This window comes from Coturnix japonica, chromosome 14, assembly GCF_054131305.1.
Source record: "Coturnix japonica strain WE chromosome 14, WE-NBRP24, whole genome shotgun sequence".
NCBI lineage: Eukaryota > Metazoa > Chordata > Aves > Galliformes > Phasianidae > Coturnix > Coturnix japonica.
Genome location: NC_140676.1, coordinates 2264142 through 2277145, shown reverse-complemented (window position 1 = coordinate 2277145; position 13004 = coordinate 2264142). Strand labels below are relative to the sequence as shown.

At 49.8% G+C, this 13004-nt stretch overlaps 1 protein-coding gene across 3 annotated transcripts in view; it reads right to left on the bottom strand.

The window, feature by feature from the left end:
• The window catches only part of IGDCC3 (immunoglobulin superfamily DCC subclass member 3), a 77143-nt gene that overhangs the window by 62436 nt on the left and 1703 nt on the right, over positions 1-13004 (bottom strand). For all 3 annotated transcript variants that reach the window (XM_015873273.3, XM_085515224.1, XM_085515225.1), the window contains exon 2: positions 7161-7466. In XM_015873273.3, coding sequence (XP_015728759.1) covers positions 7161-7466 — 306 coding nt within the window. The remainder of the gene's footprint in view (positions 1-7160; positions 7467-13004) is intronic.

The window sequence follows — 13004 nt, the reverse complement described above, 5'->3', positions numbered from 1 at the left end:
TATGGAAAACACACACCACTGGTTCTCAGAGTTGTGTGAAAACCACAATCCCAAAGTGTGCAGGAGCCAAACCATGGGGAACTCTCCTAGCAAATAGATGCCCTGGTTAATGCTCCTACCTTTATGCCCAAAGGAAATCCAAACACAAACAGGATGCATTTCTACTACCAAAAGGATTTGCAAACTAAGTGGCACAGCTTAGACATCAGCAAACAGCTCACCCCCAAATACACATTAATTCTCGCTTTCCCATTCACGTAAACGCTTCAGAGTGACCAAAGAAACACAAGGAAGATCTTTGATGCTGGCCAAAACCATTTCTCTGTGATCCGCAATGACTTGATGTGGCAGGATTGCTGCCCCTGCCCTTCCTGGGCACAGCAGGCAGGAAAACACTTGGTTTTCCCTTGATGAATAAGCACAGAAGTATTGATCAAATGCAGCAGAGCACAGTGCTGCAGCTGAAGTATGCACACACAGTCTTTTCTGCTACGGCAACACCGCCGCTCATTTACAAACCAGCAGCCTAAAACTCTCTCTTTTGTACATCCAAATTGATCCTCACTCTTAATTAGCGCTCTCAGTTGCAGCTAAATTCCATTTGTTTCTTCCAAATGTGGCCTGATCCATTGTCCCTCTCCCGTGACCTGTGAAAATTAGTCATTGAGCTCAGTGACAGTGGTAAGTGCAAAACGCAGCATCAAAGGGACATAATGGGGGCCTCAGGACTGACAAAAAAACACCATTAATCAAGGCGTGCTCAAGAGGTGCCAACTTACAGAGGCGTGTGAGCGGTGCTGGTCCCAGGGAGGAGGGACAGAAGAGGATTCTCCATGGCTGCCAGTGTACAGGGAACATCTCTGCTCCAGGAAACATCCCAAGGGTTTGTCTGCCTGCTTTCTCAGGGATCTCCTTGGTGCAAGGAGTGGGGATGGAACTTGTCTCATGATATCACTGCTCTGCTCCAGATGCAACCTGGCCCCTACTGCTGTCAGGAGTGATGTGCGGGACACCCCATGGGATCAGGGGGGGAACGTCAGCACTTCCTGCTGTGCTTCTAGAGCTGACACAAGTGCCTGCAGGCTCCCAGAGCTGAACATGGCATCATTCAGACAGTAGAGCCCAGCAATGAGCCCTTGTGTCATCCCAGGGCTGAACCAAGGGGACGGCACAGGCAGCACCTGTGAGGCACAACATGGGATGCAGTCATCTCATGGAGCAGAGCCCTGCAATAGGACTGACACTGAAAGGTAAAGGGTCCAACTTTAGCTGGTAGGGGCAGAGGGACTTTAATTATCAGAAATCCAAAGCTAAGAGGAAAATCTCTGCAAAATTCCAACCTCCGTAGCCAAGCGGTGTGCTGAAACCCTGTCCTGCAAATCCACGTCATTAAACAGAATAACTTGGACTCGGCAAATCCAAATGACTCTCACTTTCAAGGTCCTGCATTCAGAAGCCCACAATGGAGAACAATGAGGTAGAGAAAAAAACGAGGATCTTGACGCGGCATTCAGAAGGCCATCTGGTCCAGCCGGCACAGCCAGCGCTGGGAACGGGCAGCATCGTGGGTTGAGATTTAATCTGAGCCACTTATTGAGTGACCTCAGGCGAATCGTTTGACCTCCTTTTGCCTCAGTCAACCCAACTGTAAAATTGGGTTTAAAGCAAGAACCCCTCTGAAAACCATATGCTGTGCCAAGGAGGAGTGGGAGCAGATCCCCTTCCCAGCAACAGGGCTGTGATGGTAGGCCAAGCCAAAAGTGGAGCAGAAAAGACACAATCCAGCGTCCCAACCACTGACCACTCACTGGGTTTGTCCCTCCCAGCTTCACACCGCGCTGGGGAACCACACAGCTCCCCGTGCATGGACTCATGTGAGAGGGGTCAGTGGGGGACTGCCTTTGCCCATCTTGCTTCTGCACCCCATGACCTCAAACATCCCAAATCAGAGTCCTCAAATCCCAATCTCATGGCAGGATCAGGGTGAACTACGCAGCCCTGAGATATCTTTATCTACAGCTTGCTACGTCTCTTTATTTATTAATATTTTTTGCCATTTTCAGTAATTGTGAGTCATAACTATGACCAGAGCTTCAAGGCAAAAGCAGCAGTGCTTTCCTTTAACTTGCAGATACTCGCTGTTACCCACCAGATCAAGAGCATTGATTGCCATGGTCAAACACCCTGGAAAGTCGATTCCTTCTCACAGCCTTGCCAATGAAGGGCAGCAGGAACACAGCCCCCTCTCACCTGAGCACCAGCACTGCATTGGCCTCTTGGCAGGCTTGCAGTGAAGCAAAGACAGAGATGAAACAATTCCACAGCTACCACGGGTCCCCAGCTTGCCCCCCAGGTTCTCATAGGGCTTTGCAATGGCACTGACAGGCACAGGGGTTTGCAAAGAGCAAATCACCCCGTGTTCACAGAAACCGAGGTACAGCTGGTCAGGGGGTTCAGGCTTTGTAGGATATGAGAATGAAAGCCATACCTGTGGCACCGTGCTAATATCCCAAGCAGAGCACTGGGCAGCAGCCCCACACTGCAGAGATGGTAGAATTTCGTCTGCTGTGCTCCAAGAGTTAATTGAGACAAATAACTCAACAGTGCTACCATTAATGAAATTCTTCTGATATATTTCCCCTGAGCTTTCTATAAATGACTAAGTGACACTACTGCCTGCAGTGCAAACCCCCTATATGAGAGATAACATTGCCGGAGCGAAGGTTGGCGCATCCACGTTAGAAGCCTTGCGGAGAAGTGTGAGATGATATTTAAATAACTATCACACTGCTACCAAGTGAGCAGCTGAGAGAAATATGGCCTTATAATGTGCTCGAGTCTCAGGATGAATTCTGGCTCTTAGATGCAGACATTGAAATGCGGCGGGTGGTTAAGTGACAAACTCTTTTAATCCCCCCCAAATTGACGAGAATTGCCAGCCAAATCTCCCTGCTCCCCCCAGCAGCTCCTAAATCTGTATGTTTGCTTTGCAGCACATGCGGGGCCATGGGGTAGATCTGAGAGGCAGCATCGTGTGAGCCAGTGTGCCCTGGAGAGAGCAGGAAGAGCTGATGGAGGGAAATAACCCACTCACCATCATCTCCCTCCCCTGGAAACCCCTCAGGCTTTTTGCTTCACTCCATCTTATTTTCTCCTTTTCTTTATCAACATGAAACCCTTCTGCTCAGACTCAATATCCAGCACTGGAGAAGAAAGAGCATTAAATGCAAGTGGTCACAAACAACAACTGTGTTTGTGAGCATAGGAAACCAGGTACAAAGCACTGGGTGATAAACTCTGATAAACTGCAAGTGAACAGCAACCAGAAGTTGCTGGGAGGAGCACAACCGTATCTGCAGAGCAGCAATGAGACACCAGGACACGTTCTTTCCCAGCAGCACGTGTCTCACACCCCAAAACAGACCACCACAAATGCATCCCATCCCAGCAGCAGGAACAGCCTCGCTCGGTGCAAGCACAAGTGACAGGCAGAGCTCTGCTCACACTGAAGGCACAGAAAATCCCATAGCAAACCCATGTGTTTAAGGTCTGACTTCCCAGACTCAGCCTGCATCCCAACAGCGGCACTGCCCAGGAAATACCTTGGTGACAAATTTGGTGCCACCTTATATAAACCTTAATTTAAAATGCTAACTTTATAATGAGTGGAACAAAACTGTGTAAAAACATTTCCCACTCTAAGCCTGGTTTGATCCCCCCAGTATGGCCTTCTTTTGTAATTACATCCCTTTGTGATCTCGCTCTAATGCCTTGTATTGTGACCCATAAAATAATCAGCCCCCTTTGTCTCTCCCTAATCCTTTTAGACTTCCTTCTTGTCTCTACACTCTTATAAATGCTGCCATTATTTGGGCTCAGCAGCTCTTCCCACCACCCCAGAGCCTGCAAAAGGGGCTGCAGGTTAAACCCTGAATGTATTCCGTGCAGATGAGCTGAACCGATGGGAAGATGTGGGCTGCTTGGAAAACCCCACCACTCCCAACCTCCTCCCCTCAGCAGCAGCTTAGCAGGGAAAACAACTCGTGAACATGCATATTCAGCAGACCTCCCTCTTTATATTTTCTAAATGGCCTCCAGACCTTCAGCCTGGGGGTCTGTGGGGAAGGCAGGCTGACCCCAGGCTGGGCTGAGGATGGCAGAATGGGATTCAGGGCTAGATGAAGAAGGGGTAAGGGAGCCCTATGGGCACAGGGGATACATGGTGCTAAGATGGGTGATGAGTGGTCCCCTATGGCAAGGCAAAGGAGGAGAGTGGCACTGCCCGCCTGGATCTGCCCAGAGCTGCTCTCACACCCAAGCACTCAAACACTGGGCAGGCCCATTTCAAAGAGCTTCAAGAACTGTCTCTGGATCCAAGTTGCACGATTGACTTACTTTCTCTTTTCTAATCTTTTTTTAATAGCACTGGATCAAACAGTGAAAATTGCTACTCTCGGGCTGGATGCGTGCAGAGCCTGAACCAATACCCAGTTAGATGGTGATTTCCAATTAGTGGTAACTGCTTGTTATTGAGTGATATAATCAATGGGTCTTACTCCACTGGCCGGGCTGTGATTTATGATGATGCAGAGCCAGCTCCATCAAATTACAACATTGGCAAAAGGGCTGGAAATGCCACGAGACAACACGAAGGCTGAGCTGAGCAAAGGGAGGCGCTGAGCAGGCGCAGATACAGCAGAGACAGCAGCTCCAAGCAGCGTGCAAGGCAATGGGTGGGAATGCTGAGGGCCCCTGCCTGGCTCAGCCATGCGTGCACTGCTTGCACACTCATTCAAAAGGAGGTGACAGCACAGAAATATGACCAACATGCTTCACACGCAACTTGCCGACCCACAGAACAGACAAGATCCGCTTCCCTCCGCTCAGTATCTTTGCTTCTCAAGGATGAAATACAGAAATTCCCAGAGAGTTCAGGCAATTTCACGAGCCCATTTGTAAGAGGAAGGCTTTAAGTGTTTGCCCTCCCAGTGCCAGCAGAGCTGCACGCGCCGCGGCTGCGAGCCCCATATTCTTCCACTTAAACTTCACTTCATGCCAAGTGTCAGAGCACATTTGAAACATAAAAATATGATATCCAGCCCACATTTCCTGAATGCAAATATGTACATTCCTCCGAGCCAAGATTATATTCCAAGCAATAATACAAAGCCGGGGCCTGTAATGGTGATATGAGACTAACAGCGTGCCTTTGAAGACAGCACAAAGTGCAGCAGAGCTCTCGAGGGGCTCCGCTCTGTCAGATCCCTTTTATTCCTCAGTAGCGCGGCCTTGATCAACTTTCAAGATTTTTGTTTGCAAAAGGTTTCTGTTTCTCCTTTGCTTTTGTGCTCAGATGTCAGGCTCAGAGGGAAGAAGAGCTGAGTGCTGGGATGAGGTTTTACCCACCGGCAGTGTTTACTTTGCTCTGCACAGGTCTGCTCAGCACGTGGTTTTTTCCTTCCAGGCAGCCAGCACCCATGGCTTCAATGCAACGCTCCCCTAAGATGGGGCTGACAACCCTTTGATTTAAATCTGGAGCATGGAAGATCTCTGTTACCTGCATAGAACCACCCTGATACAGAGGCTCAAGGGTGCAGCTGGGGTTTGCTCTCAGTAGGTAGAAGCCAGCCCTGTGCTCCCACCCATCACACCGGGAGCTGATTAGGACAGCGGGTTACACGTGCCCAGTTCCCCCAGTACACCCCTGTTATCAGCAGAATCTGTGGCATCGAGGCCAGGTGCCCTACGTTCTGTGATAGCCTCACCCAGTCATTTCTCAGGGCCTGAAGCCAGAACGGATCTCCTGAGCATCTTCAGTGTGATCCCATTTTTGTTTTGACTCACACGTATACGGCTACAAAAGGAAATGCTATTCGGGGACACACAGCACATCACATACATATTGATGCCGGAGCCGAGATAACAGTGTTTATTGACAATCTGCTATCCCAAAGGTAATTCCTCTGGCTCTCATGTCTCCTGTTTACAGGTCTGAGAAGTCTGACACTGTGCTTGCACGTCAACCAGCTCCCAGCTCATAAATGCCAGAGCCATTCACAAAAGCGCTCCGAGGTTTAGCACCGCGAGACTGACAAGTTTTAGATCCAGCTGCTAATCTGGCATGGACCCAAAGCCCTTGGCTCCTGGACAATGTCATGTCTTACACTACTGAAAAGCTAGGTTTGCAGATGGCCACTTCACGCACTCGGGAATTGTTATACACAAGGGCTGAAGTGTTCCCTTGGTGGGCTGCCAACGGACCCCAGCGCAGTGGGGAGTGGGACACAGCGCTTCAAAGGGCCCCCCAGGCTGGGAGCTGCCACCAGGGGATCCTGGGTCTGGCCCCATACTTTGCCATAGACTTTTCTGCTTTGCACCAGGAAAGCATGGGATAACTTGCGTATACAATGGAAGAGGTAGTAAGGGGATTACACACTAAGAATAGTGGCAGCCACCTTCCAAACAAGTTGGAAGACAATTCAATAAAGCTGAATGTAACAAATCAGCATTTGGTCAGGTCTCAGGACCTTATCATACACCCTGCGACCAGCTTTACAGAAATAACACTCAGCAGCAACTTCTCATTGCAAGCAAAAGGACCAGCAGCATTCTGAGAGCAAAGCCAGACATCCACACAAGGACAGAAGCCACAGTGAACAGCTCCTGAGCTCTGCTTTCAATCTCAGGACAAACCCACAACCAGAGCTGGTAAGGGGGAATCCACCAGCAGACACCCCAAGAGGACCACAGCCACCGCAGCATTTCTGGATGCAAGGGGCTGGATTTGCAGCCAGCCCTGTAATTCTTCCTCCCCCACCTTTAAATTTCATTCCCTTGCTGACATTTTCATCTCTCTCCTCCTCCAGGCTCACCCACCGGACTATCCATCTGGTGTTGTTAGCGTTGCCCCCAAAGGCACTGCCACGCTTGGTAGTAAATAAGACCTCGCTGCCTCCACACTGTCTGTCTTAAATAACAAAATGAGAGAAGCCATGACCTTCTGAAGGTCTTCGCCTCTGGTTTGGGAAGCACTGCCTGCTCACAGTGATTCAAAACCATTCCTCCTTATCCTATCACCGTCAGACGATGCTTCCCAGCAAAGCCAGAGCCCACAGCAGAACTACACCACGAAGCATAGATAGGATAAAGCCTGTACTTACTCGCTGCTTGGATCTTCGCCTTCCGGCTCACCACCAGCCCATAATGGTTCTGTGCCATGCAGTCGTACTCGCCCTCATCCGAGGAGCCGTCCCCTCGGACCCTCTGGAAGCGGGAGACGTACAGTGAGCCGTTGGCCAACATGAAGGCGTTCTCGCTGTCCACGATCATGGCGCCATTCTTTCTCCACGTGATGGTGATGGGCTGGATGCCTTCCACCTGGCAGTAGAGGATCAAGGGCTGCTCCTGCACCGCTATGTCATCGCTGGGCTCCACGACGAACGCCAGCTCAGAGGAGTGACCGAAATCTGAAAAGCAAGGAGAGAGAAGGGCGAATGTCAGCAATGTGTCCACAAGACGAAGCACCAGCCAAGCGCTAAGGCAGATAACACTTCAGAAGAACAAGAAACCTTTGGGCACACTCTGCATCCAAAGGTTTTGCCCTCAGAATCCCAGGGTACACTTCCCAAAGGCACATCCACAGACACAGCTCCCCAAGGCTGAGATAAGTTACTGCAGAATTTGTCCCGACAACAGGCAAACCCTCGCTTCCCATCGTACAGATACACACTCATTTACATCTTTTGCCAACAGAATGCTGTTTAAACACTGTGTTTTTGACCTGCTATGCTTCATTTGGTCCAACACACCTTTTTAGGGTATAATTTGCCATACAATCCTGATTGGACACTATGGAAGATGACAGAAATAGAGCCGTTGTTTAAAGGTTAGCCCAAAATACACGCAGACTTCTAGGAAACAGGTGTTGTATAAATATTTGAAGGGTGTAAACTCAGTGATGGAGGCAATTTTTTTTACATTTCTTTTTTTTTTTTTTAAGGGAAGAGCAATGAAGAAATTCCAGGAGAGCAAGAAAACTGCAATTTCTGAGCACAAGGACAACCATTCTGGCCCTTCTCTTGTGCAGCTCCCACAGCTCTGCCCTGACATCCAGCTTCCCCCCCTTCTCCTGGGCTCCAGGGGCCCAATGCATCCTGCAGAACCGGGATGCACGTGGGCAGCACCACCCAGCAAACAGCAGCCACTAAATGGTCTCTGTGATGCCTCTGGCAGACCCCAGCACAGCCAGGATCCCACCACGCTAAGGTCAGGTTGGGTGGAGAGCAGATCGTTAATGCATGGGAGGAGGACGGGAGATTTATCCTCAAAAAAGGAAGAAAAAAATGCCTGCCTTTTTTTTTTTTTTTTGGCTCTGCAAACCCGGTGAGATTTTTCCTTTCTTTCTGCAAATCCCCATTGCTTTCTACGGCAACTTAAATTGGATTATGGGGGATAAACATTGAGTGCAACCTGAGCCAAGGCAGATGGACGGAGCAGACAAAGAAGGCCGGGGTAGTGCAGGCAGGTCAAAGGTACTGCTGTCAAGGTATGAGTGTGTGCAGGGAATGGACAAACTCTACTTAGTGACAGACACCTAAAGCACACACTTTATTAACCCATTAAGTCTTAAAACGTCAGGCTGGCCCCAGCCATCTCAGTGATCTATCGCTCGCTGTGACTTCTCTCTTTATGAGATAGCCTTAGGGTCCTCCCTGCAAGTTACACTGCAGCCAGCACAAAGCCATCAATTACTTTATGAAAATGAAGGAATTGAGATGAATGCTCCACATTTTTCTGCAAAGCGGACACAGCCTCACCAGCACCCACCATACTGAGCAACCACCCCACGTTATGCAGGACAAGGACCCCCCTCCTGCATCCCCACTGAGCTGCTGGCTCCCTACAGACTGACCAGGAATTCAGGATTTAACCTAAAAGGCAACAAAACAAAAACAAACCCCAAAAACGACACAAACCCTAATGAATTAAACACCGCATCTTCCCCCCCCCAGCTCCCCTGTACTCTCAGATAAAATAGCTTATTATTGTACGTACAATAAAGGAAGAAAGGAAGAATCAACATAATTACATGCCCTTCCCACAATAGCTGTCATTATAATAACCATCATTAAGGCGTGTGATTGGAGATAATCGTGTTTACCTCCATAAACATTCGGTCTGCATCCGAACCGCGGGCTGCTCAAGCAGCACTGAGGGCACTCACTATGAGGACTGGTGCTGCACACCATAAGGAACAAGCATGAGAAACCCATCCACAAACTGCCCAGCCCAAGGCAGCTGCTCTGAAGAAAACCGGGCACAAGACACGGTAGGAACTGGGCACCTTACGCATTTTGCCCCCTTTGAAACATCCCCCTGCATCCACTTGGCTGTAAGCACGGTGGGAATTTCCACTCAGTGGGATTACTCACACAGAACATGGATTTCAAGAACTGGGCTCTGAACAGATGAGGCTGAGCTCTGACCTCCCAAATGGGCGCTGTGGGGACTCAAGGCAGACCCCAGACCTGGGATGAGGGACGAAGGGATGGGAGGTGAAGGCAACAGGAAGGAGGTGCTGTGGACAAGGGGCAGGCAGCTCCATTAGCAGCAATATCCAACCACAGCCAGCAGCGAGGCACAGAAACGATGGAACTGGAAGCAAATGATACTCAGAACATGCGAGGAAACAGTAAAAGTGCGACTAACTGTGAGAGAGAGAGAGGAAATCACCGGGGTCACACGTGTTCCCTGTAGTCTAAAAGACCCAACCACAGGCTGAGTCCCAAACACACCCATCCCACAGAGCATCTCCAGCCCTGCAGCCTTATGCTCTGCAGTGCCCCCGCTCCTCGAAGCAGGCATGGGGCTGGAGGTGAGGAGCCCACCCATCACATCAGAGCCCCCAGCCCTTTGCTGGGCAACCTCCTTCTCTCCTGCAGAAGGACGAAGGGAAGAAGCGTTATCAGCTCTGACATAAAGGCCACGAGAAAATTACTGGAACCCTCATCCTCCAAGTCTCCTTTTGAGCAGCATTTACCATCTCCCTGAGCTATACAATACGATATGCACAAATATTTAACCAAAACTACTGCCCCTATTGATCAAGCGGACAGGCTTACTCAGAGAAACCAATTAGCACTGGCGCTTTTGAACCAAGAGATTTATTTAGTGCTGAGAGAAAGAACTTGGAATTAATGGGAAGCTTAAAAGACACTTTGAAGTATATTTAAAAAAAAAAAAAAAAAAAGAAAAAAAGTTTAATTATTTTTCACTTGACACTGTGATTCATGCTCAGAGCTTCAAAAGGACTCGCTCATATCCAACTGCTGTCCTTTTCCATTTGGGAAACGTGGTGTTGGTTTCCTGTCCTGTTCTTTGGGAAGGTGCAGCAGCCCAGCCCACCAAGAAAGCCAACCCCATCAGAAACACCAACCCCAAAGGCTCAGCTCCCAACATCCTGCCCCATCGCTGCACTGCCCATGGCCACAGATGGGGCCTGGGCAACCCAACATGGTGAGGGCAATCAGCCCAACGCAGTGGGACTGGGTGATCTTTAAGGTCCCTCCCAACACAACCACTCCATGATCCTACAATTCACCCTCATGGGTTTGCCCTCAGCCAACACCCCCAGCCCTGAACCAGCAGCACGTCCTTGTGTGAGCAGAAAGCTCTCATCTGCCCTCCCCTGATTTACTGTGTTTGTTCCCAACGTAGCGCAGCATAAATCAGCAGCGACCCACCAGCAGCCATCACCAAGGTTATGCTCTGGTCCTGCTTCAATACAGCCAAAAGAAAGCAACCCCTCTCGCCAGCAGAGATCTGGGGCTTTTACAGGGGGCTGTAGGTTGGTTTTAGGACAAAGAACATGGGGGCAGGTTGGGATGGCCCAACAAAATACAACCGCTTACTGCTGCTGCTTTGATTTCTAAGCACTCCTGCAAATGCAAAGAGATGGAAGGAGCAGCTCTGCGCAGCTGAAAGGCGTCCTCCTGCAGATTAAAACAGGTTTCAGCTGATGAAATTGGCAACCTAAAAACCCAGCTGGTGCCTCTTAAATCTCCTCCAGGCTGACCCAGACACTAACGAGAAAAGCACTACACTGCAGTAAAGTGCAAATTGGCTCTTTAGGGCATCCAGAAAAAAAATTTACATGCAAAGAAGAGGAGAATAGGCTGCAGCATGCCCCACATCTCACTGCCAGTAAAGTTTACTAGCTCAGACTCTTTTTTATTCCCTTTCCTTTCTGACAGAGGCTACACAAAGTGATTTCTCCATCAGCTGCCCACTTGCTATGGGACTGCAGGAGGCTCTGAGGGGATAACAGCACATCTCAGCCACCTGACCCTGAGTTCAGACACACAACCAGCATCTCTGCGCTGGGTTTCAACAGAAGAAGGCGAACCCTGCACAGAGCGGCACAGAAATGGCCCCAAATAATTTTCAGATGTTTGAGAGCAGATCGGGCCAATCCCAGGAGGCTGCTCGTTAAGCACAGCGTGGAAGCAGGAAGCATTCCCAGCACAAAGGGCCCTTCCAGGACATGCTCCATGAGCCCTAAAGAAAGGGCACAGCCTGGCAGTGGAACTGGAAAGGGCAAAGACCTTTTCCACGCTAACAGCTCTACCCACGTCCCATCACATCACCCTGAACTTTGCATGGTGCTGGTGGGCAGGAGCACACGGTGCATGGGGAGAGGCAAAGTCCTTCTGGAGGCACAGAGCCTTCTGCAAGTGTTTAATGTGTTTAATACTTAAGTCTCCACCACTTCATGTTCTAAGGAAGCGCCCCACACCCTCCTCTCTCCCTTCACTTCCCTCCCCATCTGCCCCATCACCTCCCACCCCACAGCTGTGAAACCTGGGATGGAGGAAAGCACCACCTCAGCCATCTCAATGCACAGCTGAGCACTGCAGCGCTGCTCCCTTGGCTCCAAGAGCAGAGCAAAACCCAGCCACTGTTTTTGTGCTCTCAGGTTCCATCAGCAAAGCTCCTCGCACAGAAGCATTCCCACAGCAGCCACATCCTCCTGCCTTCAAGCTCCACCAACACAAACCCCACGTTCAAAGAGCCAGAAAGGCAGCAAATCCTCCATTCCAGCTTGAAGTTACTGACACAGGAGCACGTTGGCTGATAAGTGAGCAGAGGTACAACGGCACGTGATGCAGAAGCAAAGCAGAGCAGCACGCTGCCAACGTGCCTCCCTCCTCTCTTAAAGTGCGATTATTGACATGTTTGCCTCCTTAAAGCAGCAGTTTTATGTGCTCGCCAATGGCTCCTGAACATGTGTAAACAATTAGCTTTATTTTCTTGCAAAACCCAAACGTTGCATATTTCTTTTGGATACACCAAGCTCGGGTGGCTTTTCATGAGCCCCGCTCCATAATTTATTAGTTTCTAAACTCTGTAAAACTAAAAGCTCCAGTAAAGTTCAAATAAGTTTGTGATTTCAAAGTAATTCTGAGCAGACCGTTCGTGTTCCTGCCCAGCGCTATTCAGCTCATTTCAATGGGAATTCTTCATCTGCAAAGCGGGGGGGGGGGCTCAGCATTGTTCTGTTAGATCAAATAAAAGGACAATATCCGGGGTCAGAAGCCCGGGAGCTCAAAGCACGAGGAAATTACGGTGGGGGGAAGGGGGCAGGGAGGGAAAAGCATCTTCTGCCCTGGATCCGTTGATGGCTCTGGAATGAAACCGCTGGGGCAGTGAGTGGCTGCGGGGCCAGAGCAACACCGACAGCGGCTCTGTGCTGTGAAACGGGGCTTTGCAGGAGCAAGAAATCACGGGGAGAAAAGTTCAGGCAGACGGAAGGGAAGGCAGGAGGCTCCTATGTGCACACACAGGGGGATGCTTCAGCCAAATCTGGGATCGAGATACCAGAAACGACACCAGAAACGACACCAGGTCCCCTCTGACATATACTGAGAAAAAAGACAGGGGTGCTACTCCAATGTAGGAGAAGGAAATCCTTCATTGCATCCAAAACCAAAGCCACAAAGCCACGC